Source organism: Petromyzon marinus, chromosome 64 (assembly GCF_048934315.1).
Source record: "Petromyzon marinus isolate PM22_M1 ecotype Great Lakes invasive population chromosome 64, UKy_Petmar_22M1.pri1.0, whole genome shotgun sequence".
Lineage (NCBI taxonomy): Eukaryota > Metazoa > Chordata > Hyperoartia > Petromyzontiformes > Petromyzontidae > Petromyzon > Petromyzon marinus.
In genome coordinates, this window is record NC_133730.1 from 3311014 (window position 1) to 3337824 (window position 26811).

Below are 26811 nucleotides of genomic sequence, written 5' to 3' on the forward strand. Positions count from 1 at the left end.
TGTGCGGGGAAAACCCGGAGAAAAATCCACGCGACCACGAGGGAAGGAGAGAGAGAGACACGCACACTCCAAATATACAGCAGGCGTCAGGGTCAGGATCGAACCCACGACCTCCTGCACACCAGGCGAGGTAGTCAACATCTCTTAGCCACCGTGATGATGATGAGAGAGAGAGACGCAAACTCCAAATACACAGCAGCAGGCGGCAGGGTCGGGATCGACCCCACGACCTCCTGCATACCAGGCGAGTTAGTCAACATCTCCTAGCCACCGTGGCGCCCCGAGAGAGCCGCCCTGCTGTGACTGGACACTGTCCGCGTGCGTCGGTGGCTGTGGGTTTGGGTGCGTGCCCATCCCCGCAGGGAGCTGAGGTTGACGTCTCTCGAGGACATAGCCCCGACCCTGACAAGGTAAAACGGGGTCCCTGTGACGAGGAGGTTAAGAGCGCTTTACCCTTCCGGCCATTGATGAAGGTGATTTCTGACAGACATACTTAAATACGTTCCTTTGACGGATGTGCAATGTGAGTGTATATATATTATGTTTACGTGTGTGTGTATATAAGTACCTCGTTCACCGCAGCTTGTGGTTCAGAGACAAACAGCGGTGCTTGAAATTCAAGACCATGTGAGTAAAGGCGTTTTTGTGTATGTACGCATCCAATGCAAACAGAATGCAAGCATGGCCACCTTAAGAGAGTAATTACATAGTTAGTAATCACATTCTTATATTAATATACTTTGCAAGCAGTGGCGTAAGCAAGTTATTACAGGGTTGCAACGTTACCGATGCCAACGCTAAGGAAACATTTATATTAGGCGACGTTTTAGCTAATAGACCTTCAGAACACATGGATAGAGGTGACAGAGATAGCGTGGATAAAACGGCGCTTTACACCATCAGACCTGATGGGAATTACAGTTTTTATTTTACATCAGATTCATTTGTTTTAATAGTTAAACTAATAGCGGCCTAGTTAACAACACATGCTTGCAAAATGTTTCGCAAAATGTATTGCTAAATATACCAAGTTGCATAATACGTAAGAGAAGTCTAATGTTGATGCTTATTGATGACTTAAGGGTTTCTCAGGGTGCTTCATAAAGATGTTAACACTTCAGAGAATTTGCAACAATACCACGAAAAATGTGGAGACCACCTGGAGGTTTCAGGTACGCGTTGACAATGATTGCGAACAAGTGAGAGACTTTTTGACTTTTTGAAGCTATTAACGTACATTTGTGATCACGTTACAGTGTAGTGTCCGTTCTTTTCCCATTAAAAACGAGAGTGCCATGTAAGTGTTAACGTTTTTTTGAAGCACCCTATTATATTTGTAAATGCTCGCCAGCAAACATTTTAAAGCATAATAATCATCAAGTCCCATGGTGTACACCCACTCTGTCTCTCTCTGGCCTCTCTATGTACTCTGAAGATGATGGGTCATTGCCACTACCTATTCTATTTTTTTTACTGTAAAGGCCACAGTGTGATTATTGATTAATTTGTTGACGTTTGTTGTTGTTGTTGGGCCATTGTGCTAGTTGCACCACTGCCAACGCAGCAGCAGCAGCAGCATCATCACCAAATAACTTTTACCCACACAGTGCAACGAACGTCGTGTGTGCACCATCACTCGTGTTCACTCCGTCTGCCGGTGTCATCTTAATGACCCGTGTCACTCTTCGAAGTGAGACTCATCCTGGTCTCTTCGCGTTCAGCTCCTTGTTAAACTTAAACGTAACGAGTTTTTAATTTTATTTTACCAGGTAAGGCCCCACTGAGCTGTGTAGCTCTTTTTCAGAAGCGATCTGGCTATCACAAATGATAGCTCAACGAAGTGGCTTGTCACCATGTGGACATTTATAGCAGCCGAATACTCACAATGTATTTTTGGTAAATGTGGAGGGGGAAAACCGGAGGATCCAGGGAAAAATCTACGCGACCACGGGGAGAGAGAGAGACACACAAACTCCAAATATACAGCAGCAGCAGGCGTCAGGGTCGGGATCGAACCGACGACCTCCTGTATACCAGGCGAGGTAGTCAACATCTGGCAACCGACATGAAATTCCTCAGGGTTGTACGTATGTATGTTGAACTTCTTTCGCACCGTACGTAGCCAACCGTGCTAATCGGTGGTGCGGTTCGTGAAAAAACTCACCGCCCGCTGTCAACTGACCTTAACCCCCCACTACTACCTCTGGACGTTTACCGGCGCATTGGGATCTACGTATGATGCAATTACGCCTTTACAGATGAAAATTATCATCACTGTTATCTACCACAGCAGTTGAATTAAGCCCGTGAAAACCGCGCTTTGCGCGATGCCCGTTCCTCGTGCGGCGACGAAGGGCAAAGTGCCACCAAATCCTTTGCGACACCTCCCGTGAGCCCGCAAGTTAAAAAAAAGAGTCGGGGGTTGGAGTGGTGGGGGGGGGGGGCATCTCGCGGGTCGCCTCCACGCTCCAGCGAGGGCTTCTCTCGCGAGCCTGGACCGCTGCTGACTCCACAGCAGCGCCGAGGATCGCGACGGCGCTTGCCGTTCGCCCAGTGAGGTCGGCATGCGGTGGCTGCTCGACTGTGTATTGGGCTGGGGCATGCGCGGGTGTCTTCGTCGTTGTTGTTGCTGCTGCTGCTGCTGTCTGTGTGTGGGTCACTGTGTAGCGGTTAGCGCTACGCTGCGCTACGAACCTGGCGACCCGGGTTCGATTCCCGCTCACGGCCAACACCCAGTGACGATTATCTGAACCGGTCCTGGGCCTTCTCCCCTAGGTCGACTCAGCCTGAAATGAGTACCTGCTGCCGTGTGTAAACATCGCCACTGGGGAGACAAAGGCGGTCGGGCGTGGTTGTTGTCCACCCACCCCCCTCGTGTGCCGTGCCGGCCTTCATAGGTGCTCGCTAACAGCACTTGCCCCTACAGTCTGTTACAGGCTCTATCGGGGGATCTTATTTCTATTGTCACTGGGTTACATGAAACTGGTAGAGGCCACGCAAAATCAGAACCAGAATATTTACTTATAAAGGGTTAATCCGATTACCTACGAAGCTATATTTTCACGGATGCGTGAGGCACAGCACCAGAACCTCCCTTAGACAGAATGGGAATGTTTATTTCCACTGGAAGAAGCCGATGAGCTATGAAACTCTTGTTGCACAGATGTCCATTCGGAGCGGCTCAGAAAGTTACAAAAGCAAAAGAACACAAAAAAACACGATATCGGGAGTGCAAGTATAGGAAAGCTGAGCGAGTCACTAAATATACAGTTAGGGAAAAAAGTATTTGATCCCCTGCTGATTTTGTACGTTTGCCCACTGACGAAGAAATGATCAGTCTATAATTTTAATGGTAGGTTTATTTGAGCAGTGAGAGACAGGATAACAACAAAAAAATCCAAAAAAACGCATGTCAAAAATGTTATACATTGATTTGCATTTTAATGAGGGAAATAAGTATTTGACCCCTCTGCAAAACATGACTTAGTACTTGGTGGCAAACCCCTTGTTGGCAATCACAGAGGTCAGACGTTTCTTGAAGTTGGCCACCAGGTTTGCACACATCTCAGGAGGGATTTTGTCCCACTCCTCTTTGCAGATCTTCTCCAAGTCATTAAGGTTTCGAGGCTGACGTTTAGCAACTCGAATCTTCAGCTCCCTCCACAGATTTTCTATGGGATTAAGGTCTGGAGACTGGCTAGGCCACTCCAGGACCTTAATGTGCTTCTTCTTGAGCCACTCCTTTGTTGCCTTGGCCGTGTGTTTTGGGTCATTGTCATGCTGGAATAACCATCCACGACCCATTTTCAATGCCCTGGCTGAGGGAAGGAGGTTCTCACCCAAGATTTGACGATACATGGCCCCGTCCATCGTCCCTTTGATGCGGTGAAGTTGTCCTGTCCCCTTAGCAGAAAAACACCCCCAAAGCATAGTTTCCACCTCCATGTTTGACGGTGGGGATGGTGTTCTTGGGGTCATAGGCAGCATTCTTCCTCCTCCAAACACGGCGAGATGAGTTGATGCCAAAGAGCTCCATTTTGGTCTCATCTGACCACAACACTTTCACCCAGTTGTCCTCTGAATCATTCAGATGTTCATTGGCAAACTTCAGACGGGCATGTATATGTGCTTTCTTGAGCAGAGGGACCTTGCGGGCGCTGCAGGATTTCAGTCCTTCACGGCGTAGTGTGTTACCAATTGTTTTCTTGGTGACTATGGTTCCAGCTGCCTTGAGATCATTGACAAGATCCTCCCGTGTAGTTTTGGGCTGATTCCTCACCGTTCTCATGATCATTGCAACTCCACGAGGTAAGATCTTGCATGGAGCCCCAGGCCGAGGGAGTTTGACAGTTCTTTTGTGTTTCTTCCATTTGCGAATAATCGCACCAACTGTTGTCACCTTCTCACCAAGCTGCTTGGCAATGGTCTTGTAGGCCATTCCAGCCTTATGTAGGTCTACAATCTTGTCCCTGACATCCTTGGAGAGCTCTTTGGTCTTGGCCATGGTGGAGAGTTTGGAATCTGATTGATTGCTTCTGTGGACAGGTGTCTTTTATACAGGTAACAAGCTGAGATTAGGAGCACTCCCTTTAAGAGTGTGCTCCTAATCTCAGCTCGTTACCTGTATAAAAGACACCTGGGAGCCAGAAATCTTTCTTATTGAGAGGGGGTCAAATACTTTTTTCCCTCGTTAAAATGCAAATCAATTTCTAACATTTTTGACATGCGTTTTTCTGGATTTTTTGGATTTTCTTGTTATTCTGTCTCTCACTGTTCAAATAAACCTACCATTAAAATTATAGACTGATCATTTCTTTGTCAGTGGGCAAACATACAAAATCAGCAGGGGATCAAATACTTTTTTCCCTCACAGTATATATAGAAATAAAGGAAAGCACGTAAGTACAAAATGTGTAAAGTATATTAATCCCTGGTGAGAAGTAGTATATGCATGATCCCGAAAGGGACTAACTTAATATTCCTTTCCAGGGCTTCTCACCTCCGTTCGAGGTTTTTCGCCTCCATTCCAGAGTTTCTCACCTCCGTTCCAGGGTTTCTTACCTCCATTCCAGGGTTTCTGACCTCCGTTCCAGGTTTTTCGCCTCCATTCCAGGGTTTCTCGCCTCCGTTCCAGCGTTTTAACGCCTCCGTTCCAGGGTTTCTCATCTCCGTTCCAGGGTTTCTCACCTCCGTTGCAGAGTTTCTCACCTCCGATTCAAGGTTTCTTACCTCCATTCCAGGTTTTTTTGCCTCCGTTCCAGGGTTTCTCACCTCCGTTCCAAGGTTTCTCGCCACCGTTCCAGGGTTTCTCACCTCCGTTCCAGGGTTTTTTACCTCCGTTCCAGGGTTTCTCGCCACCGTTCTAGGGTTTCTCGCCTCTGTTACAGGGTTTTTCGCCTCCGTTCCAAGGTTTCTAACCTCCGTTCCAGGGTTTCTCGCCACCGTTCCAGGGTTTCTCGCCACCGTTCCAGGGTTTCTCGCCACCGTTCCAGGGTTTCTCACCACCGTTCCAGGGTTTCTCACCTCCGTTCCAGGGTTTCTCGCCACCGTTCCAGGGTTTCTCGCCTCCGTTCCAGGGTTTCTCACCTCCGTTCCAGGGTTTCTCGTCTCCGTTCCAGGTTTTTCGCCTCCGTTCCAGGGTTTCTCACCTCCGTTCCAGGGTTTCTCACCTCCGTTCCAGGGTTTCTCGCCTCCGTTCCAGGGTTCCTCACCTCCGTTCCAGGGTTTCTCACCTCCGTTCCAGGGCTTCTCACCTCCGTTCGTGGTTTCTCACCTCCGTTCCAGGGTTTCTCACCTCCGTTCCAGGGTTTCTCACCTCCGTTCCAGGGTTTCTCACCTCCGTTCCAGGGTTTCTCGCCTCCTTTCCAGGGTTTCTTAGCTCTGTTCCAGGGTTTCTCACCTCCGTTCCAGGGTTTCTCACCTCCGTTCCAGGGTTTCTCACCTCCGTTCCAGGGTTTCTCACCTCCGTTCCAGGGTTTCTCGCCTCCGTTCCAGGGTTTCTTAGCTCTGTTCCAGGGTTTCTCACCTCCGTTCCAGGGTTTCTCACCTCCGTTCCAGGGTTTCTCGCCTCTGTTCCAGGGTTTCTCGCCTCCGTTCCAGGGTTTCTCGCCTCCGTTCCAGGGTTTCTCGTCTCCATTCCAGGATTTCTCGCCTCCGTTCCAGGGTTTCTCTCCTCCGTTCCAGGGTTTCTCGCCTCCGTTCCAGGGTTTCTCGCCTCCGTTCCAGGGTTTCTCGCCTCCGTTCCAGGGTTTCTCTCCTCCGTTCCAGGGTTTCTCACCTCCGTTCCAGGGTTTCTCACCTGCGTTCCAGGGTTCCTCCCCTCGATTCCAGGGTTTCTCACCTCCGTTCCAGGGTTTCTCGCCTCCGTTCCAGGGTTTCTCGTCTTCATTCCAGGATTTCTCGCCTCCGTTCCAGGGTTTCTCACCCCCCCCCCCGTAGCTAATTGTTGCCCCATGACTCCCATTATGATTCAGCTCCCCCCCCACCCCCCCAAAGAGTGATATGAGGAGCAGTCGGGCACTGTTCGTCTGTGACTTAAAAGAGTCGACCCCAACTCTTAAGTCGGGGTCGACTTAAGAGTGCCCGCACCCCGAGTGAAGGAGAGCCATCGCTCAAGGAAGAGGTCCCTCCCGTGGAGATCCTTTCCGTCAGCAGTGGCAATAAATTGCAGCGTGGGCTTTGATGGACGCGAGCCGAGTTCCCTATCACCAGGTCAAGCCAACAATGGATACTTGCTCGATGCAGTTGATATTCATTTAGAACGTGGAACGTGCTCAGCGTGTTTGTTGTTGTGTTTGTTGTTGTTTTTGGTGTTCTTTTTGTTATTGCTGTTGTTTTGGTTGTTATTGTTTTTATTGTTGTTGTTGTTCACTCTGTAGAGAGAGGGAACGGATTCAAGAGGCGTGGGAATCCACAGACAAGCGGCAGGGTAGATCAGAGCTGGCTGCCAACAATCGGCCGACCTCGGGTGGTTCCGATATTTCAACGTTTGGCCAACTGCACGTCGTGAGCTGTTTATTTAGCACACGTGGGAGGGAACCCGGTGTCGTCGTCGTCGTTGTCATCATCACCACGCTCCACGTGGGGCAGACAGCCCGTTGGTGTGTCCACCGCACATCTTGTCATTTGTTGTTTCCAATTTCCCCCTCCTGTCTTGTGCCAACCTGCTCAAGCAGCGGCGACATTTTCCGGCACCAAAATCTCTTACGGTATCGTCGTCACGGGCATTGGATTCCTTTCGTCCATTTGTTTTGTTTTTTTCCCACGTCCGACGTGATCAGCAACCCCTTTCGCCTCGAGCCTCCTCAATTTATAATCCAGGCCCCGGGGGACTGGCTCAGATATCCACTGCATTGTGGACCCCCCCTCCCCCCCCCCCCCTAGGCAGAGTACCACAGAGCAAACCCACACGTGCAAGGGAGCTAGCACTCAGAATCCGAATGTTTTTTTTTTATACTGGAGGTATCCGATGAGCTATAAAGCTCTTTTTCGCAGATGTCCAGTAGGGTCGGGTCAGAACGTTACAAAGGCAAACAGCACAGGTAAAACCCACTTGGGCTATTTGCTTCTCTTTCAGAAGCGACCTGGCCGCAAATGATAGCTCAGCGAAGTGGCTTATCACGTGGACATTGACGGCAGCCAAATACTCTAAGAAAAATGTCCACGTGCTGTAACTTGTCATCATGTACGCTGATGAGCTCGACACTCACGGGTACGGGGGGAGTTTCACGAACCTCGCGTGATCCACCAACCCTTGTTCATACAACAGCAGATGCCACCAAACGCCTGGTATATTCTTACATAATTATATACATACTTACATGTGAATATCCACAATCATGTCACTCCTCATATCACTCTTTGGGGGGAGGGGGGGGCCTGAATCACAAGGGGAGTCACGGGGCAACAATTACCCATGGAGGGGTGGGGGGGGGAGGTCAAAGGGTCATGTACGAGGGGCGAAGCCACGTGGTGGACTGGCTCGGACTTCGTGTGCCTGTTGACAACAACAGTCGGTCATCTCGAGGTTAGCTGCAATACAACGATACAATCGATATATCGTACGACGTAATGGTCCACGATAATCGATATATTGTACAACAAAATGGTCCACGATAATCAATATATCGTACGGCGTAAGGGTCCACGATAATCGTATCGGCTGCTTCGCAATACATGCCTTCGTTGTCACCGTCGTGGCTCACGTGATTGCATTATTTCCTGACAATATATTTGCAGAATAACAGAAGCACAATTGATGAGGTTCAGCCCGGTCATCCCACATTAACATAAGCTGCCCCGCCCATGCTGCTGACACACTTAGGCTACGCCCATCTTTAAACCTTTATAAACAGTATGCCTTTAGAGGCTAATCCCCTTTTCCTGATGACGACCGCTAGTGTTGCAATCGAAATGTCGTGGTTTTTGTTTTTTATTTTCATTTTTTATTATATCTATGTGACTTTACCGAAATAACCAAGAATATGTGTCGCAAACCTCCAACGCCCGACACGGCCAATCAGTAAAAAATGTGTCACGTTAACAAAACGCCAATTAGTTACTTCTTCAGCCCACCGGTGTGTTTGAAAAGTGAATCCACAACATTTAGAATTTGAGTATGACGTTTGCTGGTAATTACATCCAGCATCTTCGGGCGATTTGCCAGAATAGTGAAGTCATCCACTTGCTTTCGGGTCTTAAATACTATCACGTTAAATTTAGTTTTGCATTTATTGTACTTTTTCTCAATTCCAGCTCTGAGAATATATATTTTTTAATGTATGCGTGACTGTCACCGCACGAATGGTGCTATAATTGGGGTCAGGTCAGGATAAAAAAAAGATTTGTTAAACGAGCGAACAAGCACCGAGTGGAGTGTTCTTGGAGAGCCACAGCCATCTCTCGGGGTGCTGCGATTGTAACAATGCGCGTAATGCGTGCGCGTGAGCAGATGTCATCACTCTGTTTCTAAAAACTGACCACCACTGCCCCCCCCGACCCCCCTGACCCCCCCCCCTTCCCCACGAACACGCGTGTAGTTGTAACACAGACGTCAACGACGGGAGACGAGGCGACAGGCTGCGACGTCTATTGGCGGATAATGCCATTTGTATCGAGATCAAGTTGAACGAGGAGAGTTCAATTGTCACGATGGCATTTCGGCGATGGCGAATCGGAGAACGCGTCGATCAGATAACCCCCGCTCCGTTCAAGCGACTTTCCCCTCGAGCGATCTGCATATGCATTCCTGTAGCCCTCTCTCCTATGACCTTGAGTTTACAGGAAGTGCGAGATAGCGATTGACCCCTGCACCATCACTCGACTGAGTGCACACCCTGCGGGCGCGTTACCGTCTCCGATTCATGCGACTGCGGTTTGTTTGAATGTTTCCTGGCTGCCGAGGCCCAGCCTGTTTTAATATAGCGCAGTTGTCTCCTTTGGGTGACGTCACGCACCTGGGGGGGGAGGGGGGGGGTCAGACATTTGTGACGATGTGTGACGAGGGGGGGGGGTTGACCAGTAAGGTCTGAGTTGGTCTGTAATAAGGGGTTGAGAGGTGTGGAATCTACCTGAGAATTGGCGGGGCTTCCTGAGTATTGGGCGGGGTTAAACTAAAACACGATTAAACTATTTTTATTTTACCAAGTAAGGCCCCACTGAGCTATGTAGCTACTTTTAAGAAGCGACCTGGCCACAAATGATAGCCCAACGAATTGGCTTATCGTCATCGTGTGGAAATTTATAGCAGCTAAATATTCTAAATGCACGTTTATTCTAAATGAGGGAAAAACTGGAGGACCCGGAGAAATATCCACGCGACCACGGGGAGGAAGAAAATGCAAACTCCAAATATACAGCACGTGTCAGGGTCGGGATCGGGATCGAACCCACGATCTCCTGTAAACACATTCTCCTGCGGAGGGAGCTGGTAGGAACGTTGGGTTGCTCAGTCAATGGCCAGGGTCAACGGCGGCCTGGTGTATTCCGCAAATATTCCCGACTGTGAAGGCGGGCACAAGCCGGTGTGAGTAGGTTAAACGTTGAGTTTTATAAGGGCACCACGGGGTGACCAGCTCCTCCCCACCCAGCCCCACCCCTCCCACCCCCCACCCAGCCCCTCCCCACCCTCCCCTCCCCACCCTCCCCACCCAGCTCCTCCCTCCTCACCCAGCCCCTCCCCAGCCTCCCCTCTCCACCCAGCCCCACCCCTCCCATTTTTGGATGCACGACGGACGGACACAATAACCCCCTGTGGGCTGGTGGTGTAACCAGGAGGTTCCTACCAGTATAACATCTCCTAGCCAATCCATCGTACAAGCGCCACGGTGATCTTAGCTGGAGCATTGCCCATGGGGCTGTGACCACGAACACATTTCTGTCACTTTTCACAGAGACAAATCCAGAATGCGTATTCCGTGGTGAGCTCGAAACAGTGGCGCATCAATACGTACACTGAAAAAGCCTAGACTCACTCTATAAGCTGTTACGAAATATTCTACTGAAATTTAATCTTCATTTCTCCCCCACAATTCTTATTTTTTTTTATTTAGGGGGAACGAGGGTACCAAATATATAGAGGGGTTGACAAACTTCATCATGAACAGTGCCAAACTGGCTATCTATAGGGCCAGAAAATGCGCAATTGAAGGAAGCGGCTTATCCAGCCACTGTCGCATTTTCAAGGCCCTGGTTTCTGACAGAATTTGGCTGGAATTTTGGTACGATCAGTTGACGGGGGGGTGTCGCGTCTTTCTCGACCCGTTGGACTACCGAGGGTGCTTTGTGTAATGTGATGGAAGCAGGGGATCTGGTGATGGTTTTTTGAGGGTGAAAATTTCTTGTTGGTGTCTATGAACACAGTAGCACACAATGGGATTTATATTACACGCGAAACCACGTGATATCTGTGATTTTAAAAAGGGGCACAAAAGCAAACAGAAAAACCGACGATGATGAATGAAGCAAAGTGCCGAAAAACCGAGCGTCTTTCTGCTTCTTCTGATCTATGTGGCTCTTTTTAAGAGGTGACCTAGCCATCACAAATGATAGCTCAACGAAGTGGCTTATATCATCATTGTGTGGAAATTTACTTAAGCAGCTATATACTCTTAAACGCGTGTTGTCGATTCTAAATATGGGGGGGGGGGGGGAACCGCGACCCGGAGAAAATCCACACGGCCACCACGGAGAGAGAGACGCAAACTCCAAACATACAGCAGACATTGTCAGGGGTTGGGATGGCGATACGGAGATTTTTGTCTCGGGACATGTAAATAAAATAGCGCCACTCTTAGAAATAGAATGAGCTGCTCCTTGCAGTCTTTAGATGTAACAAGGCTTTGCTGGATGAACAATAGTGCGCGGTAGAAATTGCGTTTATTGTCATACTTTAGTCAATAAAGGGTGTTTAATTTTTGTTACATGGCGATACAGCATGGAAGGCGATTGTTTTCTTCTTCACGTTTTCACTCCAGCACTAGATAATTACCGACTGGCCCTCTTCTCAGACCGCAAGAGGGTACCGGACTCACAGTATCAGAAGCATGACCCTTGTGACACAATTCTGACAACACCAGGGGCATTCGTGTCCGACTCAATATTGTCCGGGTCTCTGTTAGACTGGGATATAGGAGACACGTATCTGTCGTGGGCACAGTAGGCGAGGGATACTGGATGTGGTGTGCCGAATATGGACATATTTTCCAGGTCGCCGATTCAAGACATACCCAGCCACGGTGGCTAGGAGATGTTAACTACCTCGCCTGGTATGCAGGGGGTCGTGGGTTCGATCCCGACCCTGACGCCTGCTGCTGCATATTTGGAGTTTGCGTGTCTCTCTCTCCCCGTGGTCACGTGGATTTTTCTCCGGGTCCTCTGCTTTTCCCCCTCCACGTTTAGAATCAACAACATCGCCACGCGTTTAGGGCATTTAGCTGCTATATATTTCGACACGATAAGCCAACTTCGTTGAGCTTTCAATTGGTGACAGCCAGCTCGCTTCTGAAAAATATCTAGAAAGCTCAGTCGGCCTTACCTGGTAAAAAGTTTTTTTTAAAAACTAGTTCAATGATATAAAACCCTGGATAGCACTGGCGTGATGCAATCCGTGAAAAAAAATAGCTAACAAAAAATAATCTCAATTTGACATCCCATTATCACGCGCTACGTGTCCTCCCCCCGTTAACCGGTTCGTCGTTTCCGTCTCTGCGCGCGCGTCCTCAGAAGCAAAATCGAATCGGGGGGACCTCCGTTGAGAAGCGGGCACAAATGGCGACGAACGTCGGAGGCTTGGTGGCGGTCATCGTGTTTTACATCGCCATCCTGGCGACGGGCGTGTGGGCATCACGGAAGTCCAAAAAGACGGAGAAGCGATCCAGGGGCACACGGAGCGAGGTGGCCATGGTTGGGGACCGCAACATGAACGTCATCGTCGGGGTCTTCACGACCACAGGTGTGCCGTAAGCAAAGACAAATATTCCCCCCCCCCCCCCCCCCGTGTGGCCTTGAGCAGACCTTATTGGGGCAATTGCTGTGAGCGGGCAGCACCTGCCAAGGCCCACAAGGGCGCACGAAGGGGATGGGTGGCCAGGTCCAGGGGGTACCGGTCCATCTCCCGGCAGATGATTTTCAGCTTTAACTCTACATTGAGCGTCCGCACATCCCACGTGGCCAGCCACAGTCGTTTTTCTGTTTCTGGAAGAATTCTGACTGGGAGGGGTTCGAACTGGCTCCGCCAAATGGGGCTTTGGCTCGCAGGCGTCATGAACGCCTGTTCTTCCCCTTGGTGCCTCCGGCACAAGCTTAATTGGGTGGTTCCACCGTGGTATTTGGTTGAAAAAAAAAATACTCGCAGACTCACGCCAAAGCCAAAGATCGCCCGTATAGCCTGAAACGACTGTTGGGGCAAGTGCTGTTAGCGAGCAGCACCTATTAAGGCCGCAACGGCGCACGAGGAGGGTGGCGTGGCCAGAACCACGCCCAGCCGCCTTTGTCTCCCCAGGGTTGATGCTTACACACCGCACCAGGTACCCATTTGAGGCTTGAGTCGACCCGGGGGGGGGGGGGGTAGGATCGGTTTGGATCATCGTGACTGGTTGATGGCCGCGAACGGGAATCAAACTGCGCCACCGCTCTCCATCTACACGCAAACGCACACCACGCACGCACACCACGTACACCACGCACACCACGTACACACACCACGTACACACACACACTACGCACACCACGCACACACACCACGCACACACTTCACGTACACACACACCACGTACACACACACCACGTACACACACACCACGTACACACACACCACGCACACCACGCACATCACGCACACACACCACGCACGCACACCTATGCACGCACACCACGCACACACACATCGCACACACACCACACACACCACGCACACACACCACACACACCACGCACACACACCACGCACACACACCACACACACCACGCACGCACACATCGCACGCACACCACACACACCACCCACGCACGCACACCACACACTCATCGCACAGACGGTACATTGCCGTTTTTAAATTTGTGAGTACACAGCCTTGGTGTCATGTTGTGTGTGTCCCCCCCCCTTCTTATATCTGCAGCCACATGGGTTGGAGGGGCTTACATCAACGGCACGTCGGAGGTCATATATACTCCCGGAATGGGCTTAGCGTGGATGGAGGCTCCCATCGCCAGTGCCGTCAGCCTATTTGTCGGTATGGAACCACGCACTTGCACCAAGGACAAATCTCTACCATTCGTCACAAAAGCAATGGCAAACCTCTCGAAAAATGTCACCTTCATCTGTAAAAAAAAATCCACCTCTGAGAATATAATTTTGGCTGCCTTGCGATGTACGTGTCTCTACTAGTAGGGATCGATGGGATCTCGGCAGTAGTTCTGCGATATCTGCTTCTTCCGCGGGGGCCATTCTCAAACACATGGGAGGGGGTGGGGGGGTGCATGGAATACATTTTTCAGTAAAAAAAACCCACGAGTGAGAGACAACAATCACCGCCGTTAGGAATCGTTACTGTGTCTCGACGAGGCACACTTGAATGCAATACAAAACAACAACACAAACATTTAAATCCGTACGGTAACCTCAAACGATATAATAAGTCATACAGTGAGACCTTTGATTGCGAGCATAATTCGTTTCCGGAAACGTGCTCGTAATCCAAAGCACTCGTATATCAAAGCGAATTTCCCCATAAGGAATTATGGAAACTCAGATGATTCGTTCCACAACCCAAAAATACTGTATTCATATAAACATGATTAATACAAAATACCTTTTTATTTTTTTATTATTTAAATTTAATATAAAGTCATCTAATTGATAAATTACATTTAATCGTGGCTAGTGTGAGGGAGACGAGAGAGAGAGGAGAGGAGGAGGGTTATTGTGTAGGACGACTTTCACTTGCAGTACAGTTACTAAAGAACAGTCACTACACTTGGACATAAAATAAAAAAAATGCTTTACGCACACACACATGGTCACAACACTATAGTACTGTAGTAAACTATACACGTGGTCACAACACTATAGTACTGTAGTAAACAGTATACACGTGGTCACAACACTATAGTACTGTAGTAAACAGTATACACGTGGTCACAACACTATAGTACTATAGTAAACAGTACACACGTGGTCACAACACTATAGTACTGTAGTAAACTATACACGTGGTCACAACACTATAGTACTGTAGTAAACAGTACACACGTGGTCACAACACTATAGTACTGTAGTAAACAGTATACACGTGGTCACAACACTATAGTACTGTAGTAAACAGTACACACGTGGTCACAACACTATAGTACTGTAGTAAACAGTATACACGTGGTCACAACACTATAGTACTGTAGTAAACAGTACACACGTCACAACACTATAGTACTGTAGTAAACAGTATACACGTGGTCACAACACTATAGTACTATAGTAAACAGTACACACGTGGTCACAACACTATAGTACTGTAGTAAACAGTGCACACGTGGTCACAATACTATACTGTAGTAAACAGTATACACGTGGTCACAACACTATAGTACTGTAGTAAACAGTATACACGTGGTCACAACACTATAGTACTATAGTAAACAGTACACACGTGGTCACAACACTACAGTACTGTAGTAAACAGTATACACGTGGTCACAACACTATAGTACTATAGTAAACAGTACACACGTGGTCACAACACTATACTGTAGTAAACACCGACTGAGACCGACCCACAATCCCGCAGCGAGAGAGAAGAACCATTGTCTCAGTTGTGATCACGTGACGCTCGGCAGACAAAGCGATTACCCACAATCCCGCAGCGAGAGAGAGAGAAGAACCATTGTCTCAGTTGTGATCACGTGACGCTCGGCATACAAAGCTTATAGTCTACGTACTGCTCGTATTGCAAGACATCGCTTGTTTATCAAATTATCGTTTATTTATTTTAAAAAAAATTTGCTCGTCTTGCAAAACGCCCGCAGACCAAGTTACTCGCAATCCAAGGTTTCCCTATTCTCGGTTCTTTCGGTAAAGAACCAAGAATATGAATCCCTGCAGTCTCGAAAGCATTACAATCAAACGCTATAATAAGTCCTTTCTAAACTCATTGATTGCGAGCAATGCGGTTCTCAAGAGTAGCCAGCGAGCGCGAGCAAATGACGTGGCGCGTGCGGAGGCGATTTAAAGCTTTCGTGACTGCAATGATTCATCGTCTTTGGTTCTTTCGGTGAAGTCACGTAGAATGAGAATAAAATAATAAATTGATAAAATAAAATAACGCGATAAAATTCTCACGACGTTTCGGCCACAACACAAGCGGCCTTCATCAGGTGAAGGGACGAGACTGTCTGGAGGACAGCGCTGTGTTGTTGACGTTGGTGAAAACGAAATGTCCTATTCCGTTATTTCGCGCGTTCGTTTCTCAGCACCATCGCAGAGGGGGCCGTCCATAAATGACGTCACGCACAGAGGGTGGGGGGGGAGGGGTCAGACATTTGTGACGATGTGTGACGAGGGGGGTGTGGGGTGGTGGAGGTGAGAAATGTGACGTCACATCAAAATGCGCAACTTTAAATAAATATAGACAACACGTTCTATTAATTAAATATACTTTTTAATAAATGTTTTCTCCTACAACATCAGAGTTTAAAGCGATTTGAAGCATGTTTTATTTTGAAAATGGAAATATGGTTTGGGGACGGGGGGCACAGCTTTGTGACGTCATATTTGAGGGGGGGGTCTGACTTTTTGTGACGCCGTGTGACGAGGGAGGGGGGGTAAAAAATCGTAAAAAAATCGCGTGACGTCATTTATGGACGGCCCCAGAGTCGGGCAAGGGGGGCGGTAGGGGGTGCTTGGTTTGAAGAATATTCAACAAGGCGGGGGGAGGGCTCACCGTAGGTTGAGACTCACTGCATCGAGACACCGCTGCCTCACCTGGTGAGCATCCCAACTTGATTCTTCCCCGGGGTCTCCCCAGCCCTTGGGGCAACACGCTCCACAAATACTCCCTCCTAGCCTGCTCCTCTGGGCCGTGGTTGTGGGGGCCCGGTGGGGGGGGGGGGGGGCAGGTGGGGGGGAGCGGTAGAAGGAGGGGAGGGGAGGGGCGGGGTAATAGGCAGGGGGGCCCAGGTGGGTCGAGTATCGGCCCCCAATTGCACCCCCACGGTAACCCAGAAAGGTGAATAGGCGGGATTGTAATAATGCTGGAATGTGTTGAAACTATCATTACAAATAATGTTTTTTTTAACCGCCGCGCGTAAAAACGTACTTTTTTTGTTTAAAGTAGAATACTCTATTTAACAATCAATCATATGATTAGGCCATCAGCATGTTAGCTTGCCAAGGCATTATTATCAAGCAGCAATTTGTTTCAGCAACAACAACAACAAAAACTCTGGACTGACATTAACCTTCTGGGTCTGGCTTGTCAAACACAACGCTGCTGGGAACGCCACAGATGTTCTTTGGCAACAGTCGATGCGATTCCCCTGCTCAAGTGAGCGCCAAAAAGCGGTTGTTCAAAAGCAAAGCAACAAGCGAATTCGATTTAAATTCCCGTCGGATGAATGCCACAATAAGCACGGCCTCGTTCCGCTGATATCTCAAATTCTAAAGGCCACGTGACTTCGGTATCCTATTCTCTGGGTATGGCTCGTGGGCGTGGATGGCTGGGGAAGGGAAATGAAACAATACCCGTTAGTCGGGAGTTATTTCGCTACAACTCGTCCAACACAAAACGGGCATTATCGGAGGTCGCGCAAGCCGGCTGCTGCCACTGTCCGTCCTTCGCCTTCAGCTGTTCATTCTCTTCTCCCTCTCCAACTTATTGTTCCTTCTCTGCTCCTCTTCTCGCTCGTTCCTCCGCTCGCTGCTCGCTGTTCCTTCATTCGTTCCCTCTTCCCGTGCGCTATTTGACCGGACCGCTTCCTGTTTTGTCTTCCAACTTTCCGATTGTCCACCGACACGGTCGAAACTCTCCGCCGCAGCGAGACTAAGAAAAAATAAATCTCCTCCATCCTCCTCCTCCTCCCTACATCAAGGACCGGGGGGACCGCCACCGCCAGGCGTCGTTTCTCCGCAGAGGCCCCCCCCCCCACGCCGTCTGAAACACGGCCACCACCGAGCCGCACATTTCGTAGTAGCAATCGTACCCCACTGGCTTTTGAAGAGACTCCAAAAAGGCACCACTTCTTTCTTGAAAGCCCTCCTCTTTCTTAAAGGCCCACCTCTATAAAGGCCCACCTCTTGCTTAAATGCCCACCTCTTTCTTAAAGGCCCACGTCTTTCTGAAAGGCTTACCTCTTTCTTAAAAGCCTACCTCTTTCTTAAAGGCCCACCTCTTAAAGGCCCGTCTCTTTCTTAAATGCCCGCCTCTTTCTTAAAGGTTCAACTCTTTCTTAAAGGCCTACCTCTTTCTTAAAGGCCTACCTCTTTCTTAAAGGCCCACCTCTTAAAGGCCCGTCTCTTTCTTAAATGCCCACCTCTTTCTTAAAGGCTCAACTCTTTCTTAAAGGCCTACTTCTTTCTTAAAGGCCCACCTCTTAAAGGCCCACCTCTTTCTTAAAGGCTCAACTCTTTCTTAAAGGCCTACCTCTTTCTTAAATGCCCACCTCTTTCTTAAATGCCCAACTCTTCTGAAAGGCCCACCTCTTTCTTCTGAATGGCCTACCTCTTTCTTCAAGGCTCACCTCTTTCTTAAAGGCCCACCTCTTAAAGGCCCACCTCTGTCTTAAAGGTCCACCTCTTTCTTAAAGGCCCACCTCTTTCTTAAAGGCCCACCTCTTTCTTAAAGGCTCAACTTTTTCTTAGAGGCCCACCTCTTTCGCCTGAGCTTCGAGCAACACTGGGCTTGGCTCCACGTCTCAGTTCATGGTCATTTATGTCCGTGAACTATCGTGCACTACAAATTGCATGATTATTATTATTAACTAGACCCTTACAATTTAACTGCAATATTCCTTCGAATTACACACAGACCCAAGGAACTGATTTATATGATGGCACAAGCATTTTTTTATCGACATCATATCACGATGATGCCATCACCAACTTAATTCAGGGCATTTCGTAATTGGTTGGAGATCATTTACCAGAGATTACACATGTCCATCACAGCACACCAAGCCACCACATTTCGCAATCGAAGACAGACAAACAAACGCACGCTATAAAGCAGTGATACTTAACATTTACTGCAAGCGTTGTCCCCTCTTTGGTTCTAAATCGTTAAAAAAATAACGGATAATGACACTGTAACGTGATAACAAATGTAATGTTAATAGCTGCAAAAAGTCAAAGAGTCTCATCCCACGTGTTCGCCATCGTTGTCAACACATGGCCTGGAATCTTCTCCAGGCGGACTCCAGAGCCTGGAGGCAGCAGCGCATGTCACGTGGTATTGTTGCAAATTTCTCAAAAGTGTTCATATTCCCTTTTTTAAACACCCCGTAATAGGTTTGATGAAACCAAGTAATTTGTAACTTTTTTTTTCTAACTGCGTGGACTTTACCGAAAGAACCAACGAGTATGGATTTCTGCAGTCGCGAAAACTTCAAATCAAAAGTTAGTTGTAACTTACACGCCCATGCTTAATTTGTGTTGTCGATGATTTACAGTACCTTCTAAAAAAATCTGGCCAGGTCTCGCACCTCCCAGAAAGAAAATCTCGCACCCCCAGAGAGGGCATCTCGCACCCCCAGAAAGGGCATCTCGCACCCCCAGAAAGGGCATCTCACACCCCCAGAAAGGGCATCTCGCTCCCCCAGAAAGGGCATCTCGCACCCCCCAGAAAGGGCATCTCGCTCCCCCAGAAAGGGCATCTCGCACCCCCCAGAAAGGGCATCTCGCACCCCCAGAAAGGGCATCTCTCACCCCCAGAGAGGGCATCTCTCACTCCCAGAAAGGGCATCTCACACCCCCAGAAAGGGCATCTCACACCCCCAAAGAGGGCATCTCACACCCCCAGAGAGGGCATCTCTCACCCCCAGAGAGTGCGTCCCGCACCCCCAGAAAGGGCATCTCTCACCCCCAGAGAGGGCATCTCGCACCCCCAGAAAGGGCATCTCGCACCACCAGAGAGGGCATCTCACACCCCCAAAGAGGGCAACTCGCACCCCCAGAAAGGGCATCTCACACCCCCCAGAGCCACTGCTATAAAGTAACAACCCGCGCGTATAAAACTTGAATGTTTGCGAGTTCACATCCTGGTTGGGAATTGACTCGGCCCATCATTTCTGCGGGGTTACTAAAGCGAGTACCGCTTTGCGGGAAAGACAACAAAGGTCGCCCCATGGATAGACTCACCCCCGCCATATGAAAGAGGAATTTCCACCCCTAAGCTCAGGGCTCTGTACAAACTGGACATGGGCAACCAGCTCAACGCTCACTTGAGCAATAAATCACTTTTGACTTGAATTCACGGGTGTGCGTTGTTATTATTATTATCATGTTGCTATCCAAAATTGGGTTTCAATTGAAGCTCACGAGTTCCAAGTCCCACGATGACAAATCAAGGCGACGTGATCAAAATGAAAGAAGATCGGTGAGAGAGCGAGGGACGGCGAGACGGAGAGCGAGGGAGAGCGATAACTAAATGACTCTCCCCCTCCCCCACCCCCTCCATGTTGCATTATTTGTCATTGTGACGCACGAACACAGCCGCGCTCTTCTTCGCAAAGCCCATGCGCTCGCGCACCTACATCACCATGATTGACCCCTTTCAAATCAAGTACGGAAAGTGGATGGGGTCAATCTTCTTCTTCCCGGCAGTCTTCGGAGACCTCTTCTGGGCAGCCGCCACTCTCACCGCGCTTGGTACGATCCAGTGTGGGGTGGGCGTTGTGGGGGTCTTTTTTTTGCATATCCACATTTACGAATCATGGGTACACATCAACAGTAAGTATAGCTTACCGGCGTTACAGGTCATTCCGGGACATATTTGAATTAGAGCTTCATAGCTCATGGAATTCGTCCAGCATAAATTAAAATTCTGATGTATTTACAGAGCTCGCTGTTGGGATTTTACAGGGTTGGCTTAATTGTTTTCTAAAATTAAACACACGAGGGGCCGAGGGGGGAGTGGATAACACATGGGGATGGATAACATATGGGAGGGTAAGGAGCCGCAGGTGTTGGCCGGGAGAAGAGGATCTCACAGTGGAGGTGTGTGTCCTGGTGACACCGTGGCCCTAGGGTCTAATTTTATCATTTAAAATCACAGCTGATGAGTGTGCAGGATGCGCATGCTCAGAGGTATCGTGGGGAAGTATTCTCGATTTTCAGATGACTCTTTTTTTTATTAAAAGCCAGGGTTGATACTAAAGTTTGGCTGATCCTAAAAATGTTTTTTTATTATTGATCCACAAATGTGACCTGACAGGAAGTGATGTCAATTCCACGGTACCACTTCCACAACTTGTCACCCAAGAGGGCCGTCGCGTGATTTCACTGTTTCTTACATTGTTTACGATGTAAAGAATTCTGAAATTGAAATGATCGTTTGACTGTTAAAATTATTACATTTAGTGCATGAACAGCAAACGTTACTAACATTTAATTAACGTAAATAAAAACACTAAAATCTAAAATCAAATTTTAAATGTTGCCCAAAATCCAGAAATCCACAAAAAAATATATTTATTGGATTAATTTTAAACATCGGAAAAATGTGGATTCTCTGTAAAGCACATTTCAGATTTATCAGAAAACCGGACGTGAAGCCACCTCACTTCCCATCACATGTGGCATCACGTATCATCACTTATTTTATTTTTTAGCATCAAGACATTTTACATGAGCACATCATGCCAACTGTCAGAAACACACACACAAAAAAAGAGATCCGACATCATTGCGAGAGAAAAACAAAAATCCGCAGAATTCAAAATCCAAAGCTAATCTCTCGAGGACGTATGCAGCATGTCCATCATTTATCAATGAATACTAACGGTCACGTGTGCTTGGTTTGCATTTTTCCAGGCTCGACGATCAGCGTCATTCTGGACATCGACAGGACGCTCGCCGTGATGATGTCCGCCTTTGTTGCCATCTTCTACACGCTGCTGGGAGGACTTTACTCCGTAGCTTACACTGACATCATCCAACTCTGCTTAATCGCCATTGGCTTGGTGAGCTCATTGACGGCCAATGTCAGGAAAGAGCTGAGAAGCCTTGGCTCCATTATACAGGGTGCTTCAAAAACATGTAAATACTTTTGACGTTGTGCAACAAATTGTCAATCCAGCGCTGTCCTCCAGACAGTCTCGTCCCTTCACCTGATGAAGGCCGCTTGTGTTGTGGCCGCAACGTCGTGATTTTTTGTTATTTTATTTTCACCTATGTGACTTTACCCAATAGAACCAAAGAGTATAATGCCACGGGCGCTGGAGACCGCCTGGAGAACATTCCAGGCCACGTGTTGACAACGATGGCGAACAAGTGGAAGACTCTTTGACTTTTTGAAACTATGAACATATTCTTGGTTTCTTTCGGTAAAGTCACGTAGAAGGGAAACAATAAAGTAATAAAAATATGAAATAATACAATTCTCACGACGTTTCGACTGCAACACAAGCAATAAACATCAGGTGTGAAAACCACAGCAAGAACAATTTTTGCTGTGGTTTTCACACCTGATGATGATTGCTTGTGTTGCAGTCGAAACGTCGTGATAATTTTATTGTTTTATATTTTTATTATTTTTTTTGTTTCCATTCTACGTGACTTTACCGAAAGAACCAAGAATATGAATCCCTGCAGTCACGAAAGCTTTAAATCACTATTAACATAGTTATCATGTTACAGTGTATTATACGTTTATTTTTCCATCAAAAACGATAGTCCCATACAGTGAGAGAAAAAAATATTTGATCCCCTGCTGATTTTGTACGTTTGCCCACTGACAAAGAAATGATCAGTCTATAAATGTAATGGTAGGTTTATTTGAACAGTGAGAGACAGAATAACAACAAAAATCCAGAAAAACGCATGTCAAAAATGTTATGAATTGATTTGCATTTTAATGAGGGAAATAAGAATTTGACCCCTCTGCAAAACTAGTACTTGGTGGCAAAACCCTTGTTGGCAATCACAGAGGTCAGACTTTTCTTGTAGTTGGCCACCAGGTTTGCACACATCTCAGGAGGGATTTTGTCCCACTCCTCTTTGCAGATATTCTCCAAGTCATTAAGGTTTCGAGGCTGACGTTTGGCAACTCGAACCTTCAGCTCCCTCCACAGATTTTCTATGGGTATAAGGTCTGGAGACTGGCTAGGCCCACTCCAGGACCTTAATGTGCTTCTTCTTGAGCCACTCCTTTGTTGCCTTGGCCGTGTGTTTTGGATCATTGTCATGCTGGAATACCCATCCACGATCCATTTTCAATGCCCTGGCTGAGGGAAGGAGGTTCTCACCCAAGATTTGACGGTACATGGCCCCGTCCATCGTCCCTTTGATGCGGTGAAGTTATGCTGTCCCCATGTTTGACGGTGGGGATGGTGTTCTTGGGGTCATAGGCAGCATTCCTCCTCCTCCAAACACGGCGAGTTGATTTGATGCCAAAGAGCTACATTTTGGTCTCATCTGACCACAACACTTTCACCCAGTTGTCCTCTGAATCATTCAGATGTTCATTGGCAAACTTCAGACGGGCATGTTTACGTACTTTCTTGAGCAGGAGGACCTTGCGGGCGCTGCAGGATTTCAGTCCTTCACGGCGTAGTGTGTTACCAATTGTTTTCTTGGTGACTATGGTCCCAGCTGCCTTGAGATCATTGACAAGATCCTCCCGTGTAGTTCTGGGCTGATTCCTCACCGTTCTCATGATCATTGCAACTCCACTAGGTGAGATCTTGCATGGAGCCCCAGGCCGAGGGAGATTGACACTTATTTTGTGTTTCTTCCATTTGCGAATAATCGCATCAACTGTTGTCACCTTCTCACCAAGCTGCTTGGCAATGGTCTTGTAGCCCATTCCAGCCTTGTGTAGGTCTACAATCTTGTCCCTGACATCCTTGGAGAGCTCTTTGGTCTTGGCCATGGTGGAGAGTTTGGAATCTGATTGATTGATTGCTTCTGTGGACAGGTGTCTTTTATACAGGTAACAAGCTGAGATTAGGAGCACTCCCTTTAAGAGTGTGCTCATAATCTCAGCTCGTTACCTGTATAAAAGACACCTGGGAGCCAGAAATCTTTCTGATTGAGAGGGGGTCAAATACTTATTTCCCTCATTAAAATGCAAATCAATTTATAACATTTTTGACATGCGTTTTTCTGGATTTTGTTGTTGCTATTGTCTCTCACTGTTCAAATAAACCTACCATTAAAATTATAGACTGATCATATCTTTGTCAAAATCAGCAGGGGATCAAATACTTTTTTCCCTCACAGTATAAGAGTTGAATTTTTTTTTCAAGCACCCTGTATGAGGCAGACATTTTGGGAGCTATCAAGTTATTTTTGTTTCAAGACAGCGCTCTAACGTTGTAAATAACTTGTCGGGGTTTTTTTTTAGTTTGCACATTCCCATCCTGCAATGTCCTGTAAGCAGTGCCGGATGAAGCTTGTGCGGGATCTGATGCATGTTATAAAGGAGCCCTAAATAAATAAATAACCACATTTTAATATATTTAAAAAATACTTGTAGGATAAAGTCATTGTATTTTTTCATTTGCTATACAGCCAGATAATACGACAAATCGCTAACCTTAAACACCCAGTCGATCGTAAAAGTCGAAGGCGGTATAGTATTATATAGTAATGGAGCAAGTGCAGAATCACTGAAGCGGAATTGATAGCTAGAAAGCATTTAGCGCGGGGCCCTTGAAAGTGCGGGGCCCGTAGCTACAACACGTGTAATAGCTACAACACTACACGTGTTGTAGCTACTACACGTGTTGTAGCTACAACACGTGTAGTAGCTACGCTACAACACGTGTAGTAGCTACACTACTACACGTGTTGTAGCTACTAGTCTCGGGGTGTAGCCGTCCCTGTTAAAGAGCTGATCGGCCCAGTGGAGCCGTCGGGGCCATCTACTTAGCAGGTACGCAAAAATGTGTCAAAACTTTACCCCTACCCCCCTCCCTGTACGCACGCGGAGTTTTTACACCCCCCCCCCCCCCGAATCCTATAGAACTGCCGATATTTAATCCACGCAGAAACGATCAAGGCATAATAATATTAACGTGTTTAAGCAAACAGATAGTCCACCGCCGGACTCATTTGAAGGCCAATGTAGACAAATTATTATCGAGGCTTCACCCCCCCCCCCCCCCCATTTCCTATACGTACATTGTCAGTAGACTCCTCCCCATACGCAAGCGAACGCATTTGAGTTAGCCCCCCTCCCCCCTCCATGCGTACGTACTCAATGGATAACCCCTCACCGGGTGAAGTAAAATGAGTTTGGAGTTGTACGTAATGGGTTAATGTGACCCTCCCCCACAGCCACTGCAGTTGATGACAGGGCGACGCAGTGGTGACACTTGTGGCCTCACAGCAAGACGCACCCGAGTTCGATTCCCGTGTCGGGTGCCTTTCTGCGTCGAGTGTGGCAACATCGCCCCCTACCGCGATGCAAACAAAGACGTGGCAGGCTCCTCCTGACCCCGGGGAGACGATGTTCCTTTTGAAGACGTCGGCTTTCGCGACCAATATCATCCATGATAGAGGTGTTTTTTTGATCGAACCCCCCCAAAAAAACACCTCTATTATGGACGACGTTCATTGTTAAACGAGCATAACGAACGGAACGAATCTCTGCGTAAACCACAATGTCAAAACAAACATCTTCTGAATCGCATTGCGACAAATGCATCAAAATTACGAGAGAGAGAGCCGGCCACAAGTCGTGAAATTGCGAGAGAGATGGACGCATTTTCTCTTCGTGCCCAGAACCGAGGCTGCCTTGGCCGAGTCGTGTTTGACCATCGCTGTGCCCAGCAGCCGTCTGGAACTCGCTCCCACCGCACACACACGCAGCATCCAAGCACCATCCACCCTGCAAAACCCTCGAGCAAGTCGTTCAAGGCCGTCGCCTGTTCAGGCCGATGTTAAAGGAACTTTCAGCCTTGGGTCCGCGCCTCCCGCGTTCTCGAACGAGCAATTGTGTCCGACTTGCGAATAATGCTGTGCCTCTTGTTGTTGTCGCGGCTCTCTCGCTGGTTCAGCAGTTTCCACTGCTGGATTATTATTTTTTCCGCCTGAGGACGGCCGCTTGTGTTGCGATCGAAACGTCGTGATATTTTAGTTTTTCTGTATTTTATTTTTCTACCCACGTGACTTTCCCGAAAGGACCAAAAGAGTATGGATTCCTGCAGTCACGAAAGCTTCAAATCAAGAATGCTGTGCAATTATACATTTGTATTTATTACGAATTGATTGTTAAGCGGAGAATAACAACTGCTTCCATTCGTCACCATGAGCCCACAATGTACCAGGCATCTCAGAATGACAGAAACGCAAAGGAGGATACGGGTGGCAATGAGAAGTGCTGAGCATGGGAAGGAGAAAAGGGAAGCGATTAATGGGGTCCAGAGGTACAGGGGGGAGAATGAGAAATATTTCATGATGAGATGCTTGACAGCAGACAGAGCAAGCGGTGAACCAGGCAAAGTTGCCTGGGCAGGGAGCCCCGAACGCGAAATCGAGTGGCCACAAATGGTGGAGCAACAGATCCTGGTGTTTCATAGCTGCCACTCCCAATTCATATTCATACGGAAGACGATCGCGATTCAAATGCGGCCCGGTAGATGGTAGCACAACATCACGTCGGGTTGCGGCTGAGAGAGAATAAAAGTTGTGCGTGGCCGCGATCGATTGAGCAAACACAACGTGCTGTGTAACTCATCTCCTCACCCTTGTGGTCAGAGAGTTCTTCATTATTTAGGAGCGTAATGTTTACAATGCGAAGGGATGTAGCGACCACAACTGGCCACTCGTGTGTATAACAAATAAGCAGGCATGGAGGTACGTTACATTTTCGAAAACTATTGTACTTGATCCATTTCTGCATTCAAAACGTGCGTGTAGAATATAATACAGCGACAGCAGTTATTATTACTACGCTTGCTTACCTAGCAAACCCCAAGGTGTCTCCAACTCATTTTCAAGCGGGTCCTGCCAAGTTTTCACTGTATACGGGGCGACAAAAGCAACTGTTTCCTAACGCAAGTGATTTGTGAATCTTTTTTTAAGCGTAATTTAGACCCTGGCGCCGAACGCACACACACACACTCTTCTTCGAATGTCAGAGGACCTCATAACGTTCACCT

At 47.9% G+C, this 26811-nt stretch overlaps 1 protein-coding gene across 9 annotated transcripts in view; it reads left to right on the plus strand.

Annotated features, from left to right (window-relative positions):
- The window catches only part of LOC116956356 (high affinity choline transporter 1-like), a 61305-nt gene that overhangs the window by 25973 nt on the left and 8521 nt on the right, over positions 1–26811 (plus strand). For 3 of the 9 annotated variants that reach the window (XM_032977949.2, XM_032977952.2, XM_032977945.2), the window contains exons 2-5: positions 12223–12451; positions 13617–13730; positions 20198–20353; positions 21518–21666. In XM_032977949.2, the coding sequence (XP_032833840.1) occupies positions 12268–12451; positions 13617–13730; positions 20198–20353; positions 21518–21666 (603 nt within the window). In that variant the 5' untranslated portion in view covers positions 12223–12267. Of the gene's footprint in view, positions 1–333; positions 411–475; positions 628–6878; positions 7101–12222; positions 12452–13616; positions 13731–20197; positions 20354–21517; positions 21667–26811 lie in introns of those variants that run through there. The other 6 variants (XM_032977944.2, XM_032977946.2, XM_032977948.2 and 3 more) reach the window with 5 other exon arrangements.